The 26241-nt window shown below is 39.6% G+C and overlaps 1 protein-coding gene across 2 annotated transcripts in view; it reads right to left on the minus strand.

The window, feature by feature from the left end:
• The window catches only part of ATPAF1 (ATP synthase mitochondrial F1 complex assembly factor 1), a 34602-nt gene continuing 8361 nt past the window's right edge, over positions 1 to 26241 (minus strand). For both annotated transcript variants that reach the window (XM_011946943.1, XM_011946951.1), the window contains 7 exons: positions 22549 to 22599; positions 21993 to 22055; positions 17566 to 17616; positions 16325 to 16372; positions 10011 to 10106; positions 8041 to 8148; positions 1 to 921 (listed from right to left, as the gene is read on the minus strand). In XM_011946943.1, the coding sequence (XP_011802333.1) occupies positions 727 to 921; positions 8041 to 8148; positions 10011 to 10106; positions 16325 to 16372; positions 17566 to 17616; positions 21993 to 22055; positions 22549 to 22599 (612 nt within the window). In that variant the 3' untranslated portion in view covers positions 1 to 726. The remainder of the gene's footprint in view (positions 922 to 8040; positions 8149 to 10010; positions 10107 to 16324; positions 16373 to 17565; positions 17617 to 21992; positions 22056 to 22548; positions 22600 to 26241) is intronic.

Consider the following 26241-nt stretch of genomic DNA (forward strand, 5'->3'; position numbering starts at 1 on the left):
TTAATCTTCTCCTTACAAAAGCATTTTATTTACACTGCACTGATTTATTCCTTCAAACACATAGCTTCTAACAGGTGGAGTTAGAGAAGCGGGTGCCACAAACTATGGTTTAATAGTATGCAGACCCTGTACCGTTTATCTAACTATACCTCAAATTTGCTGATACCCCAAGTCAGCTACACTAAAGGCATCTCTGGGGGGCATCATCTAGATGAAGTCTTTATCCTGATGGGAATATCTGGTTATTCTACAGTTGAAACAGGATGTTTGGCTTATGCTTTTGTCCAGATGACCGGTGCATGGGAAGCATTGAAATCTAACTACAGCAGGTCTTCAAGCTTATTATCCTGTCATGAGTTCATAAAAATGACAAACTCATCATTTGGGAGCTATGAGGTCAAAGTGGCCAGAATGCAACTGCGCTGTTACACTGTGCAAAATCAAGTCAACTGTCTTGTAGGTCCTTGTCTGTCTCTTGTTATAACCTCGAACACTTAAAAAAGGAAACCTCAAGTATGCTGAGATAATTATCAGAATGTTTAGGTACCTTCGTTCCTGAACATCAATTAATAGGGCTCATCTCCATGACTGCTTGTGATAAGCACACAGGGCAACTCATTACCAATTGCTCATTATAAATGCTGAGCTCTTGAGTTCCTGAGGAGGGGGTGGGCTCTAGACTATCGAGGGCTGAGTCTACTAGGTGAAGGGCCAACCTGTACAGTTCTAAGTCTTATTTTGGTTCTGGGAACATTTCAGTTCTGCTCCAAGCCCGCTTTGCTCCAATTCAGCGATGACAGACATATATTTGAACTCATTTGGTCTGAGGTTAAAGGTCTCCACTAACCCGTAGGTCTCTTTCCGATCAGTAGCATAGAAGAGCTGAACTTGGTTGGCGATGCACTGTGCCTCAGCAACATTCTGTAAGGTAAAAAGAATAATGAGGTCCTTTCTTGCACAGGGTCACAAAGCTCTTGTCTGAGTTGTGTGGTGGGTGGGGGCCCTCGCCCAGGAGTCACCACTTCCAGAAAGTTTCCCTAACTTCTTGACATCCCTAGTCTTGGTTAGGTGCCCCTTCTCTGTGTACCAAATCATCCTGTGCTTACCACTATCATAGTATTTATCACACTGTATTGTATTTTTCCTTTTCTTTTTTTGTCTATTTTCCCTAGTACAAACTCCTCAAAGACATAGACTGGTTTGTTTTATATCTCTGCAGAGTGACATTTGGTGAATGTTTACCGAATAAACTAATGTGCATGTTCACATTATTTCTCTTCATCCAGTTCCTTAATAACTGTTAATTATCTCAAGGGGGAAATAAGAGAGCAATAGTTACCTAGCTCTAAGAACCAGTTCGTGAGTGAGAACTGAGTTCTTGACTAACCAGATATACACTTGAATAAAACCTGTTATGATAGTACCTTGGTCAGAAAAGTACTCCCAGAGCCAGCTGTGATAGTTTTAAAATTTGCCCACAAATTTTATGATACTCCTCCCTTTGATGGAGCCTAACTTCCCTTTCCTTGAGTGAGGGCTATACTCAATGATTTCCTTCTAACAAGTAGACTATGACAAAATGGTTGGGGGCATTGGTGTGAGCCTGTAGTCCAAGCTACTTAGGAGGCTGAGTTGGAAGATTGCTTGAGCCTGTCTGGGTAATGTAGTGAGTCCCTCTCTCTTAAAAAAAAAGGACTTTGAAAAAATGAAAAATGATGGACAATGACTTCTGCTATCAAGCCATAAAGGTTGTAACTTCTCTCTTGCTAATTTTCTTGCTCTGGAAAAAGTCAGTTGCCATGTAGTAAGGACACTCAGGCAGCCCTATGGAGAAACATGATGAAAACATGAGGCCTCTGCCAAGAGCCATATGAGTGGGGCTGGATGTGGATGCTCAAGCCCAATCAGCCTTCAGATGACTGTACCCCTAGATAACAACTTGACAGCAACCTTGTGAGACTCTCAGCCAGAACCACTCAGCTAAGCTGCTACTATAGAAACTGTGAGGTAATAAATGTTTCTTGTTTTAAGCCACTAGGTTTTGTAGTAATCTGTTATGCAGCCATTTATAATTAATACATCAGCAACGGCCCAGGGAAGAGAAGGGGCCACCTTCTTTAAAGCTCAGTAGCAAAGAAATGGTGAGCAGGCCACTCTACGTGACAGAGGCAGAGAAATTAGCCAGATGTGGTGGCACGAGCCTATAGTCCTGGCTACTCAGGAGGCTGAGGCAGGAGGATCGCTTGAGCCCAGGAGTTTGAGGCTGCACTGAGCTATGGTCATGCCAGTACACTCTAGCCTGGGTAACAGAGCAAGACTCTATCTCTAAAAAAAATTAAATAAAAATAAAAATTAAAAAATGATAGAGATGGGGGTTAGAACATAGGCTACACTCTCAAACTTTGCAAATGAGTCACCTCAGACATCTCTTACTTTTGCTATACATTCTGCAGTTCTAGTTGGTCAGAGGTACTTGTCCATTATCACCATGCTCATATGGCCAAAATTAAACCTCAAAAGGTCATGGAAAATTCCCATTAAAAGCTTACTGCCAAAAGTATGCTATGTCTAGCTAGAGAATGATGAAGACGGGTTTATAAATAACAGGCTGTGCTCCACCTCTGTTCCCTCTGTGGGACTTTCAGGACATTTCTCATGAGCAGGCACTAATCTCTGAGACTGCATCTTCAATCAAAAACCTTTTCCCAAAAAGCTGGCTACTTCAAATTAATAGAATTTTAGAGCTAGAAGGGACCTCAGAGATCACCCAGTTCTCATTTAATAGGCTAGGAAACCAAGGCGGATGAAGTTCAGGGATGGCTCAAGGTCAAGTGGCCAGCCAAGGTCACAGCCAGGACTAGACCTCTAGACTCCCTGGTTGGTATTCCCCCCAATTCATCCTGCTGTTTCTGGTAGGGCAAGATAATTAAGATTGATTAAGGCCAATAACTACTTCATCTATTTTACCTTTCTTAAATTCACACATGCCTCAAGAGCAAATCATTTCTAAAGCAAGTGCACTGCTATAATCTGAGGATACCACCACTCTCTCAGTCCCTGGGCTACAGGGCCTCTGACATCAACTTTTATCTGAAGCTTGGGGTAGTGAAGGCAGGAGTAAGTTCAGCTGTGTTCACCTAGAACACTGGTGTTCAAACTATTCTGTAGAGTCCTCGGGGCTCTGTGGAGGTGCCTCAGGTCCCTTCACCTCTGTTGTAGCTGTCATATCCTGGGGTTTTACATAGTAAGATTTTGTTTGGATAAAGGGGTCTTCCTACTACTTTAAAAAGAAGTTTGGGCTGAGCGTGGTGGCTCACGCCTATAATCCCAGCACTTTGGGAGGCCGAGGCAGGCGGATCACGAGGTCAGGAGATTGAGACCATCTTGGCTAACGTGGTGAAACCCTGTCTCTATGAAAAATACAAAAACAAAATTAGCCGGGCGTGGTGGTGGGCGCATGTAGTCCCAGCTACTCGGGAGGCTAAGGCAGCATGAACCCAGGAGGCGGAGCTTGCAGTGAGCTGAGATCTAGCCACTGCACTCCAGCCTGGATGAAACAGCGAGACTCCATCACGAAAAAAAAAGAAGTTTGAAGACCACTAGTACAGTGAGTAGGAAGGTAAGACACACGGAGAGATGTCTATCTCTCATGGAGGGTTATAGAAAGGCAACCCCCACCAGCCCTTATTCTCCCCCTGCCTTTTATTCTCTTGGCTCTCAACATGAAGCAACAGTCTCCTCCTTTTCCAAGACCCAATAAGATAAATATACTAACTCCCTGTGCTGCTCAATAAAGAGGTATTTTAACAAACTTGATTCCTCCCTTTCAATTTTCATATCTACAATCAATGCACCAAGTCCTGCCTATTTTATTCCCTACATATTCCTGGGGTCATTCTCTTTCCTCCATCTCTACTACCACTGCTGTAGTTCAAGTTTTCACCACTTCTTGTGCAGACTATTGCAACTGACTTCTAAATTATCATACTGATTAGACTTGAAACTACAGAATGTTTAGGAAGCAAATAATTAAGGTTAATAATTAATAGGCTAGGTCTTAAAATCCAACTCTTTATGGGTTCTTCTCTGTTCAAACCCTTTAATGACTCTTTTCATGCCCTCAGGGTAAAGCCAAATCTCTAAACACAAACCACCAAACCTTATATACACACACATACATACACACACAAGTGATACCAAACTCTTTACAATACTCCAAGTCATTTTATGTCTCTTAGTGTTTACTTATGCTATTCCCTCTGTCTGAAACATTTCTCCCCTTCTTTATCAGGCTAAACTCCTGCTGTTTGCAGGTTCAGTCCGGTGTCATCCCCAGGAAATATTACTCCCTTTGGCCCAGGGATACCGCCCCACTCTCTATCCCTAGAACCTTCTGCATGTCTATCCTAGCACTTACAGCATTTCAATGAAATCATCCATTGACATAGAAGTGGAGCCAAATAAAGCTAGGTTTTTAAATATTCCATTAGTTTTTAGCATTAAAGTTAGTTAGTTTGGAAGAAATCTCTAGTCTCCATGTATTTCGATTCATTTGACGTTAATGCTTTACCACAGTTGGAAATACTATGCCTAAAGTGCACAGTTCATGTGTGAGTATACAGGGGATCATATATTCATGTTATACTTCCAAGTTTCTCTTCTCTAAGTCATGTACAACAAGTTCTAACATGTCTAGTTCTATACTACATTGGAACGTCACAGTCAAGTTGATTTATACAAGGCAAATATGTATTGTCTTATATGTTGTCAAATGTTAAAAGGCCAGGAAGCAAATTTTAACAATGATGATAACTGTGCAGCAGTTTGAGACCACCAGAGTGAGGTGGTAAAAATGGCAAACAGCAGAATGGGCCTCCTCTGACCTCTAGGATCCACTTTTAATATGATTAGATGCTGTGCTCTGCCGAAGACCAGAAAATATAGTACAATCTCTATATTGTCACTCACTCGCATGGTCAAATTATTTCCTATCTTTCCAGCTCACTTCCAACTGCCACAACCCATTAGGACTCATAATTCTTACTGTCTCTAACCTCCCTTATATTTTCACTATCCTCATTATCCAGCTTCCATTCCATGGTCAATAATCATTTCTTTGCATTCACCTTTAACTTCCTTCAGACCATTTATGTAAATAAATGAACATGGCTGTGTTCTAATAAAACTTGAAATACTATTTTTCTTTAATAATAGCTTTTATTATTAAACAATTTCTGTATTTCTTTAAGAATAAAGAGATTTTGGTCTGGCGTGGTGGCTCATGCCTGTAATCCCAGCACTTTTGAAGGCTGAGGTGGGTGGATTACCTGAGGTCAGGAGATCGAGACCAGCTTGGCTAACATGGTGAAACCCTGTCTCTACTAAAAATACAAAAATTAGGCGGGCGTGGTGGCACACGCATGTAATCTCAGCTACTCAGGAGGCTGAGGCAGGAAAACTGCTTGAGCCTGGGAGGTGGAGGTTGCAGTGAGCCGAGATTGTGCCACTGCACTCCAGCCTGGTCAAAAAAAAAAAAAAAAGGTTTTCCCCCTAATCATTTAAAGAGGCAGAAAACACTCTTAACTCGTGGGCGTTATAACAACAAGCAGTGGGCTGGATTTGGCCCATAGGCTGTATAGTTTGCTGACGCTTGTCCTAGACAACAATTTTGTACTTCCTTTTTTTGACTCAAATGTCCAAAATTTTTCCAACCTTGCTTTCAGCTGATAACTTTTCTTTCTTTTCACTAAGCAATCTGCAGGAAACTTATACCACTACCTCTATCCATCTAACTGTATCAGTGTCCTTACACTTTGGCTTCTCTCCTGCTATCTTATTCCTGGTAAAGATCAACCCCTCATTACCAGACTTGCACACTCAAAAATATCACTTCTCCCTGCTTTCCCCTGTATCATCAACATTTCCCTCTCTATTGGATCTGTCTTTTTTTTTTTTTAGAGACAGGGTCTGGGTCTGTCGCTCAGGCTGGAGTGCAATGGTGCAATCTCGGCTCACTGCAATCTTTGCTGCTGGGGCGTAAGGGATCCTACTACTTCAGCCTTCCAAGCAGCTGAGATTACAAGTGCATGCCACCATGCCTGGCTCATTTTTGTATTTTTTGTAGACACAGGGCTTCATCATGTTGGCCAGACTGGTCTCAAACTCCTGAGCTCAAGTGATCATCCCACCTTGGCCTCTCAAAATGCTGGGATTATAAGCGTGAGCCACTGTGCCCAGCCTCAACTGGACCTTTCCCATCAGCATACAAATATGTTATCTTTCTCATATTTGAAACAAAAGATACTCTTGGGTGCACTTCTCCACCTCCAGCTAATACCCCATTCTCTCCTTCCCTTTATAGAAATACCCCTTGAAAGAGTTTCTATGCTGATTCTTCAGTTTGTCTTTCCATCCTCTCTTAAATCTACTCCAATCACACTTTTATGAAACTGCTCTTATAAGGCCCCCAGTGACTTCCATGTTTGTGAAATCAGTAAATTCTCAGTCCTCATCTCATTTGCCCTAATAAACAAGGGAGATTTTGTGAGTTGAGCAGTCCCTATTCCTTGAAACATTCACTTTTAGCTTCCAGGGCATTCTACCATCTTAATTTTCCTTCTGCCTCATGGCCATTCCTTCTTAATCTTTGCTGATGCTTCTTCATCTCTCCAGGGATGGAGACCCTTCTCTCAGTTCTTAGATCTCTTCTCTTCTCTATTTTTACTTACTTCCTTGGTTGATTTCATTCAGTCCCATGGTTTTAAGTACAATCTGTATGCTGACAACTCTCATATTTACATCTCCAGCCTGGACCTCTCCCATGAAGTCCAGGCTCATATATATAATTGTCTACTACTGGGATACTAATAGGCATCTTAGATTTAACACATCCAAAAGTGAGCTCCTGATTTTCCTGTCAAGCCTATTCCTCCTGCAATCTTGCCTATCTCAGTTAATGGCAATTCCATATTCTCAGACAGAATTGTGGCTAACTTTCAGTTGAATGTGATGAATGGAAGGGTTAACATGGAAGGAAGAATGGGAGAGATGGAACTGAATAGCTTCAAGAATAACAGGGAAGTAGAAGCCTCATTGTGTCCTAGGTTTGTGGGTCACTGCTACTGTGAGATATCAGCTGAGTGATATCACTTCTTTCTCCCTATGCAGTTGGTAAAAGAAAGAGAAAAAATAAGTAGGTACTGTAATGAAGACTGTTAGGGGGAAGTGTCCACTGTTTGGGGACATTCTGAACTTAACCTCTGCCAGATAAATGTGGCTGAAATGAGCAAGGACTAGATAAACAATGTACAGTAATCACAACACTGCTCCTGGCACCTGGATGTGCAGAGAGAACACAGTGGGCATCATTAGCTATGAGCATATGGTCAATGCTCTATCTCAGTGATTCTCATCTAGGAATGGGAAAAGGAGGAAAGAAAAACACTATAAATGATGAATGTTATACAAATGAACAGTATGAAAGAAGATAAAATATTGAGAGCTATCCTAGGCTTCCATACAACTCTTCCCTATAATTAAGAAGCTGTAATTTACTTGTCTACAATCCCTTATCTGAAACCTTTAGGGCCTGATGTGTCTTAGATTCAGAATTATTGAATTTTAGAAAGATAATAGGTATAGATACTGTATAACTGTGTATTATGTGACTCCCCAAACACATTAATATTTCCCTAGTAAAATGCATAATACACCACACCAAATGGGATTAGTTATATAAGTAGTTTCACATCAGTTTAAAGATTCAGTTACCAAATGAGTTCAAGTTTTGTGATCAAATGAGAACAAAAACATTTTGTTCTCAGAGCCCATGGGTTTCAGAATTGTGAATAAATGATTGAGGATCTGTACTAACTTCAGATTGGAAGATCTTCAGCAAGACAACTTTACTGTCAACTTTAAAATAAGTAAGAAAAAATGTATATGTAGCTCTCTGAAATTCTCTCTCATGAGCTTTGGCAGAATAGTAATACATTCAGTGCCACGAGGTAAATCCAAAGAGTTTTACAAATTAATTCTTACCAGAAATGTGGAATCCATTTCTGCAGTCATCAGCACTATGCCCTTTTTTTCCTTAAGTTCAGGATAGTGATATAAAATCAGCTGGCTGGCTGCAGCTTCCCCTCGGGTCTGCAAGGCGGAACACTTATCAAGGCACAATAAAGTACCATCACAACAAACTGCAATTTCAAAGCAATAGACAGTCTAGAGGAAATTCTGGCTCTTAACAGCCCCTTGGGTGGCTAGTGAGTTGGAGGACTGGTATGTGGCGGTAAGGTCAGCCTGCAAAGGCACGGTGAAACTGACAGTTTGCACAGTGTTATTTGTGTCTTCAACTGGAAAAGGTTTGGCTTTTTTCCCAGAAAATGTTTACAGTAGGCAGTGAATCTGTCATTGTGACCATACATTTAAAAACAAAATGGCACAAGCAGCTACCAAATCAAGTTCTAAAGAAAGCGATGTGCTTGTGTAATTGCCACTTTTATGGACTAGTGCATTTCACAGCTGAAATCTACTCCCCTTGGCTGGCTCTGAAGACTCAGCTCTTTTAAGCTGTAGCAGTAGCTGGAGAGTTTGCACATGAGCCAGATTTGTGATGTGCAGTTCTAAAATATAATCTGGGTTGGGGGGTGAAGGGGAGAAGGATGGAAACACCATAATTTTATGAAGAATGATCAGGGCAGTAGTGGTTATTAAATCTCAAGTCTAGACTAGGTAGAGAGGATGGGTTCAAAGCTAAAGCCCCTGTATAGCACAGGAGGAAACAATTACATTCAAAAGAAGATTCCTGGACTTTATCTCTAAAATTTCAGTTAGTCTTTTTAATTATAAATATCTAACTATCACTAGGGTACTTGTAATAGTTCAGCATCTCATTTTTCTTGAATATACTTGTAATGTTACACTGATCATTTTGGTCATCATCCTAATATTATATTAATCACTTTTATTGTAATTATGTTTCTGGCTCTTTCTCCTATACCTAAATATTAGCTCCATGAAGGCAGGAACCTTGTCTCATAGATCTCCAAGTCTTAGCACAGTTCCCAACACAGTCCCATAATGATTAAGTTCAGAGAGTTTGGAGTCAGATAACCTGGGCTCAAACCTGGCTCTATCACTTATTAGACAGTGTGAACTAACTTCTCTGAGGCCACGTTCTTCTACGTAATTAGAAATAATAACGGTAAGTATCTCATGGCGTATTTGTGAGGATTAAAGGACATAATGTATGGAAAACATGTGGCACATAGTAAGTACATCAAATGTCGGTTATTAAAGTATGTGCTCAATAAAAGGTTGTTAGATGTATTACAAAATAGCAAAGTAAAAAGCTGCTCCTTCATTCTATTTTGCATTCTTTACCCCAACTTCAAAGCAAATATAACTCATGCTTGTTTTTTGTCACATTTGGTCTCAAAATATAGAATGCCAATCCTAGTTATGATTTAAAATATTGACTTTTATTTTAAAAGTTTTAAATGTTTTGAATCTAACATTTAAATCTAATTAAAGTTAATATTGTTTTGTTGGAAATAAAGAAAAAAAGAAGACAGCAAACAAAATAACATTTATTAAACAGAAACTATTCACCTGGCATGTTGGAAGGTGTTGACTTAGTTAATAAAACACATTTAAGACTTGGAGCTTTCCTCAAGGGGCTTCTAGCTTGGGTTAAAAATATAACCATCATAACTCAGGCATGTTTGTTAAATGAGGCACATGCAGTATGTGCAACTAGAGGTCTGGGGAAGAGACAAAAGAGAACCAGAAGTAGTCAGAGAAGGTGTTTTGGAGTCTTTTCCAATTTCTAGGTATTGAGGAGGGCCTAGAAAACTAGTCCAACACAAAAAGTATGACAATTCAAGTGTGCCACAATAATAAATGCTGGGAGTAAGTAGATATTCTGTGTCCTTGAGCCTCAGCAAGGGTTTCCAGTCCCACCAAGGGATAGTCCTCTTTCCTCTAGAGGAAGGGCACAAGCCACCTACCTGAATATTTATAAGTGCAGTGAAGTGGAGTTCAGTACCTGTCCATTGTCCTACAAAGAACTCATAACCTTCCCTTCTTGGCAGAGCACACAGAAACTGAAAAACAGATATACAAGGAGACGGATGAATAAATGAAATCATTTGCTCTATATCCAACCACCTATAACATTCATTCCATTTCCTCCATATTTGGTTTTTAAAACATTGTTTAATTTTTTTGAGACAGGTTCTTGGCTCTGTTGTCCAGGCTGCAGTGCAGGCATGATCATAGCTCATTGCAGTCTTGACCTGCTGGGCTCAGGTGATCTTTCCACTCAGTCTCCCAAGTAGCTGGAACTACAGGTGTGCACCACTAAGCTCGACTACATTTTTTTTTTTTTTTTTTGGGGTAGAGATGGGGTTTTGCCATGTTGCCTAAGCTGGTCTTGAACTCCTGGGCTCAAGCAATCCGCCTCCCTCAGCCTCTCAAAGTGATGGGATTATAGGCGTGAGCCACTTGCTCCCAGCCTAAAACATTTTTTTAAAATTAAGAAATTCGTATGAGGCAATAAACACTCATGTACTTATCAATCCACCTAAGAAAGCATCAGAAATACAATTGAAGTTCCCTCTGCATTCCCTTCCAATCCCATCTGAGTTAACATCCATCCTGCATTTGGTGTCTATCCTTCTTTTTCATATTTTAACTTTAAATGTATATGTATATAACTGTAAGTAAGAAGTAGTAGTTTACAGGCTGGGCATGGTGGCTCACACCTGTAATTCTGGCACTTTTGAAGGCCAAGGTGGGAGGATCACTTGAGCTCAGGAGTTTGAGGCCAAACTGGGCAATATAGTGAGACCCCGACTCTACAAAAAAATAAAAAGATTGCCAGGTGTGGTGGCATGCGCCTGTTGTCCCAGCTACTTGGGAGGCTGAGGCAGGAGGACCGCTTGAACCCAGGAGTTTGAGACCAGCCTCGGCAACATAGTGAGACCCTGTCTTTAGAAATTTTTTTTTTAAAGTAGTAGTTTATATGTTTAAAAACTTAAATCTTATCAAAGTGTATGTATCCTTTTGTAACTTTTTTACTTCACATTATGCTTCTGAGATTTATCCATGCTGATATCTATAACTCTTAATTCATAAATATCTCACTGTTGTATGGAATTCTACTGTAGAAATTTATCACTATTTATCCTTCTCTTGATGGGTGTTTCAATTTCCAAACTTTCTAATGCTGCTGAATTAGCTCTTGTTCCAATTGCTGTAATTACTTCACATTCTATTAGATGAGGTTGATATTGGAGCATGGCTCCAGACTAAACACCAAAAAATAAGTTTTACGCTCAAGATGTTTAGAATTGGGGATGAGTAGCAGAGAAAAGAATGGTGCCAGAACAAAACAAAAGTAGAAAGCAGCCCAATACACATTAGTCACAAATTATCTTCTTATTGCCAACCACTCAGGCTCCAATTTTTATTATTACATGAGATAAACTTAGTGCCTACCTGACAGATGATCCCTTGCTAGGGAAAATACTTTTTTAGACCTTTATTGAGGTACACTTGAAATACAACAAATTGCACATATTTAAAGTATACATTTGATGAGTTTGACATATGTGTATTGTGAAACCATAATCAAAATCAACATAATGAACATAGTTATTACTTCCAAGTTTTCTTTGCCCTTTGTAGTTCATACTTCCCTATCCCTCACTGTCCCTAAGCAACCACTGATTTGCTTTCTGCCACTATGGGTTAGTGTGCATTTGTAGAATTTTGTAAAAATGGAACCACAGAATAAGTACTTTTTTGGTTTGGTTACTTTCACTAAGCATGATTGTTTCATGATCTATCCATGTGTGGGAACAAGAGTGACTTTATTTTAAATGCTAGTCCAACATGTGACTTCTGATTAACCCCAAGTCCAGGAATGCCTCCCAAATGTCTAGTTGATGTATTACTCTTTATGTAGAACCATCTATTCACTGTAAGTTTCTTCCAAAACAATCCTTGATGCTGTTGCAGAAATAATAGGCGGTGATGACTGTATCCACCTACACATTCCTTCCAGAGCATGTATACTTTCCCCAAGATATAAGATATATTGGGTCTATCTGGTTGTGGTGTGGAGATCTACCTGTCTTGCAGCCACTCAATACCACACTTCTGTCTGTAAGTTCCCCCAGTAAATCAACCTGTACCCACAAATTGGATTTGTCTGCCTCCTTCTTTGATTTCTCAGCTCCTTCAGCATTTGGGGGTCGTTTTGCACATATGGCCCCTTTGCAAAACACCATGTTGTTGAATGTATCAATAGTTCATTCCTTTTTACTGCTGAATATTATTCCATTATGTATACACACACACATACACATGCACACATTCTCTCTTTCCACAATTCCTGTGCACTAGTGACAGACATTTGAATTGTTTCTAGCATTGGTTGTTACAAATAAAGCTGCTTGAACATTTGTGCACAAGTCATTCTATGGACATATTCTTTGAGTTCTCGGGAAAATATCTAGAAATGGAATGGCTAGTTAGTATGGCAGGTATATGCTTAATTTTTAAAGAAACCACCAAACTATTTTCTAAAGTGGTTGTACCATTTTGCAATATGACCAGCAGTATAGGAGAGTTCCAGGTGTGCCACATTCTTACCAACACTTGCTATGATCAGTTTTTGAAATTTTAGTCATTCTAATGGTATCTCACTGTGGTTGTAATTTGGATTCCCATTATGACTAATGCTATCAAGTATATTTTCAGGTGCTTATCTGCCATTCTTTGATAAAATGTTCAAATCTTTTGTCCATTTGTCTGTCCTCTTATTATTGAGTTATAAGAGTTTCTGATATAACTTGTGCTGCTTATGCCTTTTGGCTATTGTGACTAATGTTGCTATGAATGTAGAAGCTATTTGGGTATGCAAATAGAATGCTTTAATTTTGATGAAATCTAATTTATTTATTACTATTTTTTTGAGACCAAGTCTCACTCTGTCACCCAGCCTGGAGTGCACTGGTGTGATCTTGGCTCACTGCAGTCTCTACCTCCCAGGTTCAAGCGATTCTCATGCCTCAGCTTCTGGAGTAGCTGAGATTACAGGCACACACCACCACGCCTAGCTAATTTTTGTATTTTTAGTAGAGATGGGGTTTCACCATATTGGTCAGGCTGGTCTTGAACTCCTGACCTCAAGTGATGCACCCAACTTAGCCTCCCAAAGTGCTGGGGTTACAAGGGTGAGCCACAACACCTGGCCTATTTTTATTGTTTTGAGACATGGCCTTGCTCTGTCGTCCAGTCTGGGCTCACTATAACCTCCACCTCCAGGGCTCAAGTGATCCTTCCACCTCAGCCTCTTGAGCAGCTGGGATGACAGGTGCTTGAAAATTTTTTTTTGTAGAGACAAGGTTTCACTATATTGCCCAAGGTGATTTTTTTCTTTTATAGTTTGTGCTTTTTGTAATGTACTTATGACATCTTTGTCAAACCCAAGGTAATTTAGATTTCTTCTTTTTACTTTCCTTTACAACTTACATTTTATGGGCCAGGTGCGGTGACTCATGCCTGTAATTTTAGCATTTTGGGAGGCTGAGGCAGGCAGATCAATTGAGGTCACGAGTTTTGAGACCAGCCTGGCCAACATGGTGAAACCCTGTCCCTACTAAAAATATAAAAATTAGCTGGGTGTGGTGGTGGGCTCATGTAACTTCAGCTACTCAGGAGGCTGAGGCTCAAGAATTGCTTGAACCTGGGAGGCAGAGACTGCAGTGAGCAGGGATCATGCCACTGCACTATAGCCTGGGCAACAGAAGAAGACTCTGACTCAAAAAAAAAAAAATCGTCTCTACTAAAAATAGAAAAATTAGCCCAGAATGGTGGCTAATCCCAGCTACTTGGGAGGCTGAGGCAGGAGAATAACTTGAACCTGGGAGGTGGAGGTTGCAGTGAGCTGAGATCATACCACATTGCACCCTGGGTGACAAAGGAAGCGCCAAAAAAACAGTTACATTTACTTCTATGATCTACTTTAATTTTTGTATATACTGTGAGGTAAAAGTAGAGGTTCTTTTTGTGCGTGTGCATGATCTTCAATTGTTTTAGCAGCATTTGTTGAAAAGATTATCCTTTCTCTAATTTATTGACACCTTTATTGAAAAACAACTAACCACATACGTTTGTCTATTTCAGGACTCTACTCTGTTCCATTGATCTACATGTCTATCTTTGTGCCAATATCATACTGTTTTAATTACTGTATCTTTGTAATAAGTCTTGAAATCAGGAAATGTAAGTCCTCAAGCTTTGTTCTTTTTCAAAATTGTTTTAGCTATCTCAGGTCCTTTAAATATCCAAGTAAAAATTTAAAACCAGCTCATCAATTTCTTAAATGCCTAGTGGGGTTTTGAATAGTATTGTATTTCATCTAGAGACCAATTAGGAGAGAAGTGACACCTTAACAATACCAAAGGCTAGGCACAGTGGCTCACACCTGTAATCCCAGCACTTTGGGAGGCTGAGGCAGGAGGACTGCTTGAGCTGAGGAATTTGAGACCAGCCTTGGCAACATAAGTGAGATCTTGTCTCTACTAAACATAAAAAAAAATTAGCTGAGCATGGGGGTGCATGTTTGTAATCCCAGCAACTTAGAAGGCTGAGGTGGGGGTATTGCTTGAGCCCAAGAGATTGAGGCTGCAGTAAGCTATGATCACACCACTGCACTCCAGCCTGGGCAACAATGTAACATCTTGTCTCAAAAAACAAAACAAAACAAAATTTAACAAGCTGAGCCATCCAATCCATGAATATGGTATATATCATTTCCACTTACTTAGGTATCTCTGTTTTCAGCAATGTTTCCAAAAATGTTTTGAAAACCCGAGAAATCATTACTGATACCAAGTTAGCTGGTCCATCCCACCTACTCCTTTTCCCTTAGGCCTTCTGACAGCTCAGTATTTCAGCTACAACCTCTTAATTCCTTTTAGGCACATATTACCAGGATAGCATAGCCAAAACGGTGAAGAAAACTGCCAATAAAACTGGCATCTCAGCCTAGTTTGAACAGCTATTATGAAAAAAAGAGACAACCTGTAATCCCAGCACTTTGGGAGTCTGAGCTGGGAGGGTCATTTGAGGCCAGGAGTTGAAGGCCATTCTGGGCAACACGGTAAGATCTTATCTCTAAGTGAAAAAAAAAAAAAAAAGCTGGTGAAGATGCGGAGAAAAAGGAACTTTTATATACTGTTGGTGGAACGTAAATTAGTATAGCCATTATGGAAAACATTATAAAGATTCCTCAAAAAAACTAAAAAGAGAATTACCACATGATCCATCATTCCCACTACTGGATATATATCCAAAGGAAAGGAAATCAGTATGTTGAAGAGATATCTGCACTCCCATGTTTACTACAGCACTATTCACAATAGCCAAATATGGAATCAACCTAACTGTCTATCAATAAATGAAAGGATAAAGAAAATGTGGTGTCTATACACAATGGGATACTATTTAGCCATACACAAAAAAAACAAATTCTGTCATTTGTGACAACATGGACGAGCTTGAAGAACATTATGTTAAGTGAAATAAGCCAGGCACAGAAAGACAAATACCACATGTTCTCATTCGTATGCTGGAAGCTAAAACAAAAAACAAAAAAACTAATCTCATAGAAGTAGAGAGTAGAACAGTGGTTACTAGAGGAGGGAATAGCCAAAGGTTGGTTAAGGGATACAAAAGTACAGCTAGATGGGAGAAATATGTTCTAGTGTTCTATGGTGCTATAGAGTACTATAATTAACAACAGTTTATTGTATATTTTCAAGTAGCTAGAAGAATGGATTCTGAATGTTACCAATACAATGAAATGATAAATGTTTGAGGTGACAGATGTGCTAACTATTCTGATTTGATCATTACACACTGCACACATGTATTGAAATACCATACTGTACTCCATAAATTATGTATAATTATGTCAATTAAAAATAATAATAAAAGCAAAAAAAAAAAAGTTGAAAAGATTAAGGTCTCAGATGTCTTCCAAAATGTACTTGTACTGACAGATTCAGATCTACATCAGAAAGGGCTGATGTGGTAGGGAGCTAAAAAGCCAGAGACTTACTGGGCCAAACCCACATGATTTCATAAGGCTGAAAATGTAACTTATTAGTACAATCAACATGTGAGCATCTTTATTAAGTAAACAGAGCACTAAAACATGTGAAACAGTATGGAATATGATGTGATAGGTTGGAAAATACTTGTTTGGCAACACTGATAAGTAACCCTTACATGATCACCAGAAACTTACTGTTGGACAGGACTGAGCCCGGTTCCAGATCAAATCAAACTTTTCTGCCTGCAGGTTGGAAAAGAATACAGTTAACCTACACAAAAAAACACAAAAGGCCACAATCATATGTAAATTCATCAAGACTGAATTCTGGAATTATAATACAACTAAAACAGTCTTTTAAGTTTCATTATTTTCAAATCACTCTTATGACAGAAAGACAGGAAAAACCAGATGTCTGTTTTGCTGTTCATTGTCAGAATTATGTGTAAAGACTAGGTGCACCAATGCTCCAAATGCTCCAGGGAACTTTAACAAGTATCAGAGACATCAAGTCACCAAGTCAGTTTGAGGGAGAGCTGAAAAGGCCTGTTCAAACAATGAGTCAGTATCAGAGATCTAAAACATCACGAAAGAGAAGACTCTTCTGGCTGTTGAATTCATGTAGGATAAGGGTATACATATATGAGAGATTAAAAAAAAAGATAGTGATACCATCATAACTACCAAAAGGCCTGGCTTTATCCTACATCTATAGGTTTTCCTCCTTAATCTTACATTTACTCATGTAATCTCTGTATACATTTGTGTGCTTGATAGAAACTTAACCTAAGCCCCCACCCCTCCTTCAGGGAAAAGCAATTAAAGAACTAGCTGATAATCTATTACTTCAAATGCTTTATTACAGTGGAGGCCAGCAAAACATTAAACCAGAAAAGCCAGCAGCATCCCTTCTCAGTCACAGACCTTAATGGTCAAGCAGTAGATGGTGACCATCTCTAAGAATAATTTCAAGAAGAGAAAGACCAAGAAAATGCCACTTGCTAAGGGGAATATTCGCCAGAGAAAGACTAGGAAGAGGCTCCAACTCAGCTCAGGCATAGGTTGCTTATAGGCAAGAAGGGAAAAAAGCTATGCTACAGGCCCTGTCTTCAATTCCAACAGCTTGGTTGGAAAACATCAGTAAGAAAAAAAAGACATCTGGAAATTACTCCAACATGAACTTATAGCACGCTCCCTTGTCAGAGACTTGACTCAGAGACATTTCTAAAGTAGAAAGAAGGAAAACAAGAGCCATAAATATACCATATGGAGCTTCCAATCTCTGGTGCTCAGGGCATAATAAAAACTCTCAGGGCTGTAAAATGCAGCTTCTCAAGAGGCAATAAACATAGGAAAAGTAAAGGCAACTGCCTGCTAAGGTTAGAGAAGTGACTCTCATGTTGTAACACTTTCATTTCCCCCTTCAAACTACTTACAGGAATAACTGCGTAGACTGTATCTTTTGCTGCAAAATATTGCTGCCAAATCTGTACAGAAAAGAGAGGGGTGTCTGTGACATGTGGGTAATCTTTTCAACATGTGCCAAGAAATGGTGACAGCTTTCATTGTTCAGAGGAATAAGTTATTTGATAACAGAGAGGAAAAACCCAATGTAATGCTTTCATTACTAGCACATTACAAAAAAGATTTAATACAACCCACTCTTACAGATGATTAAACTGTAACTCTTAATAACAAATTCCTGACAGAGAAACTGATTCTATGACTTTAAAAATCATTCCTCTTAATAAGTTGTGTGTGATAGACAACTTCTTTTTTTTTCACATTTTTATTTCCTCCCCAAACCCACACTTCCCCAGCCAACTGTGAGCCTTCCCAGAGAGTCAGGACTGGGGCCCAGGGTTCAGAGTCAGGCAGACCTGGATGTGAATCTCAGCTCCAGTCATTTACTAGCTATACTACCTTGGGCAAATTACTGAAAACTCCCTAAATAACATCAATAAAATAGCAATAATAACCTCACAGAATTGTCACGACTAGCTGAAATAATGTAGGTCTGTGCTTAGCTCAGCACTTGTCACAGAATAAACATGACAAATAATGTTAGCTTTTGTCAGATATTGTATTAGTCCATTCTCACACTGCTAATAAAGATATACCCGAGATTAGGCAATTTATTTATTTATTTATTTATTATCATTTTTATTATTACACTTTAAATTCTAGGGCACATGTGCACAATGTGCAGGTTTGTTACACAGGTATACATGTGCCATGGTGGTTTGCTGAACCCATCAACTTGTCATTTACCTTAGGTATTTCTCCCAGTGCTATCCCTCCCCCAACCCCCCCACCCCCCGACAGGCCCCAGTGTGTGATGTTCCCCACTCTGTGTCCATGTGTTTTCATTGTTAAACTCCCACTTATGAGTGAGAGCATGTGGTGTTTGGTTTTCTGTCCTTGTGATAGTTTGCTGAGAATAATGGTTTCCAGCTTCATCCATGTCCCTGCAAAGGACATGAACTCATCCTTTTTATGGTTGCATAGTATTCCATGGTGTAAATGTGCCACATTTTCTTAATCCAGAGACTGGGTAATTAATAATGGAAAGAGGTTTAATTGACTCACGTTCCACAAGGCTGGGAAGGCCTCAAGAATCTTACAATCATGGCAGAAGGAGAAGCAAACGCGTCCTTCACATGGTGACAGGAAGAAGGAGCAAAAGGGGGAAAAGCCCTCTATAAAATCATCAGATCTCATGAGAACTCACTATCATGGGAACAGCATGGAGGTAACTGCCCCTATGATTCAATTACCTCCCACTGAGTCCCTCCCACGACATGTGGGGATTATGGGAACTACAATTCAAGATGAGATTTGGGTGGGGACACAGCAAAACCATGTTAGATATTATTGGCATGTTACAGGCAGCTCTTAAAATCCTGCTTCCAGAAAGTCTTCTACATGTGGAAGAGATAAAGTCTGTTGGATCTATGGTACGAACCAATCAGAAGTCCTAACTCTGCTTGGCACTAAAGAACAAGGAAGGTACAGTTGACCTTCATGATGCAAATACCAAAAAGTAGGGAATAAAAAAATTATATAATAAAATTTGAAAATTAGAAAATAGGGAAAAGGAAAAAATGCCCATAGTCCTACCACCCTAACAAAGACCACTGTTATTTTATTTCTTTCCAGTATGTCTTAAGAATTTTTCTTTTATAGTATACATAGATGTAGCATATATGCAATATTGTGTCTTTTTCTTATTTACCATTAACATCATATAGATGCTCCGTGTTCTTATTTTTTACTACCATTTTTTTTGCCTTCCCATGCCTTTTTACATGTTATTGGCTCTGACTAGAAAGCCTTTCTTTCCTACCTCTGACCTCCCAAATTCTTCCTGTCCTCTGAAGCTGAGCCTATATGCTTCTTCTTCCATGTAGTCTCCCTTGATATTACAATCAGAAGTTTTCCCATGAGTTGCTTTTCTATTTTATTTATTTCCTCCCCCTTGCTTTCATATTTTATACTTCTCTTAAGATGTCTAGGATATGCTACTTCATAATAAGATCATTTGCATCTGGATCTATTTCCCTCACTAGTTTGCAAGCCCCCTGTAGGCAGGTATCTGCTGTGCTGTCACCAATGCCTTGCAATCCAAAAAGTACTCAAAAATGTTGGTTGAATGACAAATGATTGCAACATAATAAGAAACATGTAATATAAAAGAGGCACTTAACCCAGGGCAGGGAAAAGTGCCAGAGGAAGGGACACTTGAACTGTATCCTGAAGAATGATAAGGAGTTAGTAGGGAAATAAGGATGCTGGGAAGATAACAGGTAGGGCAGGAGAAGGAGATAAGAGACACATTTGAAGCAGAGAATGACAACACTAACAAAGGCATAGAAGTAGAGGAGGGTATCATAACCAAGGTGACACCACAGTGAGCTAGTGTTGAAGAATGGGTCAACTTCCTTTAGAGTTGGTCTGCTTTTGTCAACATTTCTGTTAAAATATGGGGCCCCAGTTAAAGATATTAATCAAAGTGTTATCCATCTAATCAACACAGAGCACAAAAGGACTATTAACTCCTAGGACCTATGGAAACTACTTTCAATGTGGCATAAGGTTGCTTTACCTTTTCTTTTTTTGCATGTCAAAACACTGTCTTCTCATTTTAAGGACAGCATATTCTGATTATTTATTTATTTATTTATTTTTTGAAACAGAGTCTTACTCTGTCGCCCAGGCTGGAGTGCAATGGTGCGATCTCAGCTCACTGCAAGCTCTGCCTCCCGGTTCATGCCATTCTCCTGCCTCAGCCTCTTGAGTAACTGGGACTACAGGCGCCTGCCACCATGCCCGGCTAATTTTCTGTAGAGACGGGGTTTCACCGTGTTAGCCAGGATGGTCTCAATCTCCTGACCTCATGATCCACCCGCCTCGGCCTCCAAAAGTGCTGGGATTACAGGCGTGAGCCACTGTGCCCAGCCCATATTCTGATTACTTTTATTTAATTTTCCCCTAAAATGTCCATGTTCCTTTGGCACTTCTTCCCAAAGGCACAGCCTGAGTTCTCCCTGACACTTTGCATATGCCTCTATTAACAGAAAGAACCCTGTGCTGATCTGATCCATTTTGTGGAGGCTAAAACTCCTTGGGGATGAGGATTCTCTCATTTATCTCTGTATCTGGCACAAAGTCTGACATTTAATTGGTATGCATTAAATGTGTGCTAAAATAAATGATACAGCATCCAAAGGAAACCCATGGTAACTAGCACAACTTCCAGTTGTGGGAACATGATGCAGAGTCAAAAAGACATGGGTTTGAGTCTCAGCTCTACCACTGACTAAGTTACATAATCTCTTTAAGTCACAGTTTCCTCAACTGTAAACTGGGAATAATGGCACGCACTTCACGGGGTGGTTAAAAGAATTTAATGAAATAGTGCATATGAAGCATTAGGCATTGTACCTGAGAGAGTATGCTGCTTTTATTATTATTTTGATCCTTTCAATCTACCTAATATATAATTCATGGAACTATAAGGAATGCTGGAAAAAAATAGCTTGTTAGAGAGAAAAGAATCACAGGTATAAAAATATAAATGACCAAACAGGCAGGATAGCTCATGAGTGCTTTGAAGGAAAGTGTTCAGGAAGCTTCCTGCAGAAAGTCCTGTGATAATGGAGAGCTATGAATGCCAAGAAAAGGAATACAGGAAGTCATTGAACATTTGTGACCAGGTTCCTAATATATTTTTTTCCCATTTATTTAAAAACATAAATATAGCACTTACTCTGTGCCAGGGACTGTTCTAAGTGATAAAAAATGTTAACTCACTCAATTATCCATATAACTCAAGAGGTAAGTACTATTATTTGCCCCACTTTAAATAGGGAAACTAGGGCCCAGATAAGTTTAACTTGTCCAAGTCCTATAGCTAGTAAGTGGCAGAGCTAGGACTTAAAACCAGCAGCTTGGTTCTAGAGTCTGTATTTTTAAACCAACACTATACTTCTCCATAATGAAAGAAGAAGTTTCAGAGGACTCAGTTGATGAGCATATTATGGGTGGAGTGGAAAAAATAGGAGCAGGGAAACCTATTTGGAAAGGTAGTGCAGTGATCCAGGTATAAAGTACTGATGAGGGTTACAGGAGATGTGGATTATAGGAAGGAAAAAGAAAGTAGAAATACAAGTTGATTAGACATATAAGAGTCACAAAGAAGACAAGTTTTCTTATGACATTGTTCTTCAAGTAATTCATCACTTTTGCCTTTTATTATTACCTTTCACTATGGCTAGAAAGAGGTGTCAGAAGATGTACTCTCAGATTTGGTTCACAGAATTCACATTTTCATAGAGCATGCCAGCCCATTTTCATTCATTACCTGTTTTATTTCTTCTGCAGTCTTTTCTTTTACCATCTCAATGTTAAAGATTGAACTGAGAGTCTTCAAAGAGAAAATAAAAACCAATTAACACATAATTAAAACAAAACAGCTTAACTCTTATCTCTAAGCCTATGGCAAACACATCAAGACAGTGAAACAGATTTCCAAAAGTAGAAACCAAGTATAAGAAAACCCACATGCTCAGAGAAATTGAGCCCCCAAGCCTAGACAGGTTTTCATAGTTCTGTTCCTGAAGAGTTTCTATTAGGTTGCCATGTACTTCCCAAATGCTTCACCCTTACCAATGAGTCCTGCAGCACTTTGCAGCTGGTAAGAGGAGAAAGTTTGGTTGTTATTTTTAATTAAACTGCTATGCTAGGGGTCATGGTCAAGGACACAAAAGTTCATAGAAATATTTCTCACTTTTACAGATGGAAAATCACCTTACACAAAATAATTGAACCACAGTACTTATGTTCAAATTTGCAGCCTCTTGTTCTAGGTGTACCATATGACTTCAAGCTTTTTTTCCTCTGTTTAATTAGAAACCTACCTTGTCCTTAGTGAATCCTCTGTTCACAGACTGTTTCCCCAAGGCATCTGTCTGAAATATATAAGACAAGATATTAATCTACACTTTACTCGTAAGAACAAAGGTCACTAAACTAGGTGAGTTACCCAATCTCATTAAATAATTTTGCATGTGAGAACTCACTTCTTGCCACTTTTTATAATAATTGTTCTAAAAGTTTAACACTACTTTAAAAATTATTGTTGGCTGGGCGCAGTGGCTCACGCCTGTAATCACAGCACTTTGGGAGGCCGAGGCGGGAGAATCACAAAGTCAGGAGTTTGAGACCAACCTGGCCAACATGATGAAACCCCACCTCAACTAAAAATACAAAAAATAAGCTGGGCATAGTGGCGGGTGCTTGTAATACCAGCTATTTGGGAGGCTGAGGCAGGAGAACTGCTTGAACAGGGGAGGCAGAGGATGCAGGGAGCTGAGATCACGCCACTGCACTCTAGCCGAGGCAACAGAGTGAGACTCTGTCTCATAAAATAAAATAAAATAAAATAAAAAGAAATAAAAAGAAATAAAAATAAAAATTATTGTTAATAAGACAACAACTTTCCTCTAAGATTCTGATATTCAGAGATAAGATTTCTCTGTCAGTAAACTATCATCTACTAGTATTGACAGTCCATTCTCCACCTGCCACTGTGGATATGAGGGATTTCTTCCCAGGATTAGGCCTGCTTGGGATTACTGTGCTCTGTCCTGACCTATTCCACACTGAACTATAGAAGTGGTAAGAAATGGAAAGATGTGTTACCCAAGGATACTGCTTATCTCTGACAACACTTGGATGGTAGGCATCCTCAGCAGACTAGAGTCTTTTTGAGTGTTCAATCTTAATGTTTCCACCATCAAATTAGACTCCCTTCAAAAAAGGCCAAAAACAACTGAAAGTGATTATTTTGTCTCTTAGCCATTATCTCTCATAAAGGTTATAGCCAGTAAATCCTGTTTTGAGTTGTTTCTGATAGTAGGGATAGGTTGTTCTGAGTCCACTCAAGGCTGTGCTTCTCAGAAGTATATTCTACACCTGGGATTCTGAGGCTGAAAAACATTTTCTGCATAAAACCTTGCCTTTAGTCACTCTGTGCTTTAATTAATCCACACTTTTCATAAATGATAGTCACAGAACCTGTACCCACAGATCAGAGAAAAGCCTGTTGAACACACTTTAGTTTTTTTGGCCATGCACCTATACACTGACAACATCCGGGTGTAACTGTTCCTTCATATGTAAGCCATCTAAAAAGGAGTTAATTTCATTTTCTGTCTTTCTTTTTTTTTTTTGAGACAGGGTCTTGCTCTGTTGCCTAGGTTGGAGTGCAGTGGTTCAATGTCAGCTCACTGCAACCTCTGCCTCCCAGGTTCAAGTGATTCTCCCACCTCAGCCTCCCAAGTAGCTGGGTCTACAGGCATGTGCCACCATGCCTGGCTAATTTTTTGTATTTTCAGTAGAGATGGGGTTTCACCATGTTGGCCAGGCTGGTCTTGACTACTGGCCTCAAGTGATCTGCCCGCTTCAGCCTCCCAAAGTGTTGGGACTATAGGTGTGAGCCACCGCGCCCGACGAGAATTTCATTTCCATACCACTCATTCTCAGGTGTACCATGAAAACAAAACAAAAACAAAACAAAACCTCCACTTGCACAGCTGCTTTCACCTTTCAATCATGAAGCCTCACGTATTGGTTTTTATACAATGTCTCTCCAATCCATTATTTGTATCCATTTTCACTTACAGAAATAAAAAATTTAAGCCCTAAGTATAAGCGTATTGCATTTTATCAAATCTAAGACATCATATCTTAAGATGCACCATTATTTTATGCATCAGAAAATGATGCCAATTAAATAGTACAATACTTTCCTGTCACATCAATTATAAGACAATTTTAGTGATGTTAAAATGAGAAAAATAAGAGTGAGCTTTAGAATTGCTGAAATAAGGTAATTAAAGCAGTTGAAGCTACATGCCAAAAATCAGAAACATTTAATACGAACTTTAAATGGGTGCTTTACTTCCCTACTATGGATGATTTGGAAATCTGTGCGGATAATTTTATGGTTATCATAGAAGTTTACTGGATATTGATATCTGCATTATGGGAGGGGCGCCAAATGAGATGAGTCCTACATAATAAAAAACTTTCCCTCATCCTGTACAACTTTTCAATGTCTAGCCAGACATTCTTGCAGGTGAAAATACCTATAATATTTCAATATTTATAATTACTTGGGCCTAGAACCTTTTTTTTTTTTAATACAGCTTTAATAAATACTAAAATTTCCAGAAATGCAACTACTATATAACTTGAAAGATTCTACATTGTGATTGTGGAATCACAGGTCACTGATAACACTGCTCATGGTTTTGGAGGTTTTCTTTTTTTTTTTTTTGAGTCGGAGTCTCACTTTGTCACCCGGGCTGGAGTGCAGTGGTGCGATCTCGGCTCACTGCAAGCTCTGCCTCCTGGGTTCATGCCATTCTCCTGCCTCAGCCTCCTGAGTAGCTGGGACTACAGGTGCCCACCACCACGCCTGGCTAAGTTTTTGCATTTTTTTAGTAGAGATGGGGTTTCACAGTGTTAGCTGGGATGGTCTCGATCTCCTGACTTTGTGATCCACCTGCCTCGACCTCCCAAAGTGCTGGGATTACAGGCGTGGGCCACTGCGCCCGGCCTGGAATTTTTTTTTTTGGAGACAAAGTTTCGCTCTGTCGCCCAGGTTGGAGCGCAGTAGCACAATCTCCGCTCACTGCAACCTCCGCCTCCTGGGTTCAAGTAATTCTCCTACCTCAGCCTCCTGAGTAGCTCGGATTACAGCTACCATGCCCGGCTAATTTTTCTTTTGCATTTTAGTAGGGATGGGGTCTCACCATGTTGCCCAGGCTGGTCTTGAGCTCCTGCCCTCAAGTGATCTGCTGCCTCAGCCTCCCAAAGTGCTAGGATTACACGCGTGAGCCAACATGCCCGGTGGTTTTAGAGGTTTTATAATTATCAACATAATACCCATTTGCCAGTCAGTATTTGCTGCTTACATGTTTGCGGTTATTTCATAAATAGGTGGAAGCACCTCATGACTACATTAGGTCTCACAGTGTAGTCGTGCCCTAATATTTACATGCTAAAATATGTATTTTGTTAAAAAATGCTTTCCTTTATATTATGGTTAGGGCATTATATTGATTTTCCCACCTGAGGTTATACATACAGGTAGGTTATATTTATATTTTTACATATCTATTGTTTTATTTCAGGGTGGAAAAGGGAGAATTTTTAAAAAATGTATTATCAAAGGGGGATGTTGAGTCCCATGTGGTTGGGAACCAATGACTCAAAGTAGTAAAGACAAGACTGTAGGAATGGAGAATATGTGTTAGCTATTAGTATTCCTCTATCTAGCTAGATAAAGAAGATAGCAAGTGAATATTTACCTAAGAGCTGACATAATTTAAATTAAATCTTTACATATTCTGCATTTTATCATAAAGCCAATTTTTAAAAATTTTTTAAATTTTAAGACGGAGTCTTGCTCTGTCGCCCAGGCTGAAGTGCAGTGGCGCGATCTCGGCTCACTGCAAGTTCCGCCTCCCGGGTTCACGCCATTCTCCTGCCTCAGCCTCCCCAGTAGCTGGGACTACAGGCACCCGCCACCATGCCTGGCTAAT

Source organism: Colobus angolensis, unplaced genomic scaffold, assembly GCF_000951035.1.
Source record: "Colobus angolensis palliatus isolate OR3802 unplaced genomic scaffold, Cang.pa_1.0 Scaffold106, whole genome shotgun sequence".
Classification (NCBI taxonomy): Eukaryota; Metazoa; Chordata; class Mammalia; order Primates; family Cercopithecidae; genus Colobus; species Colobus angolensis.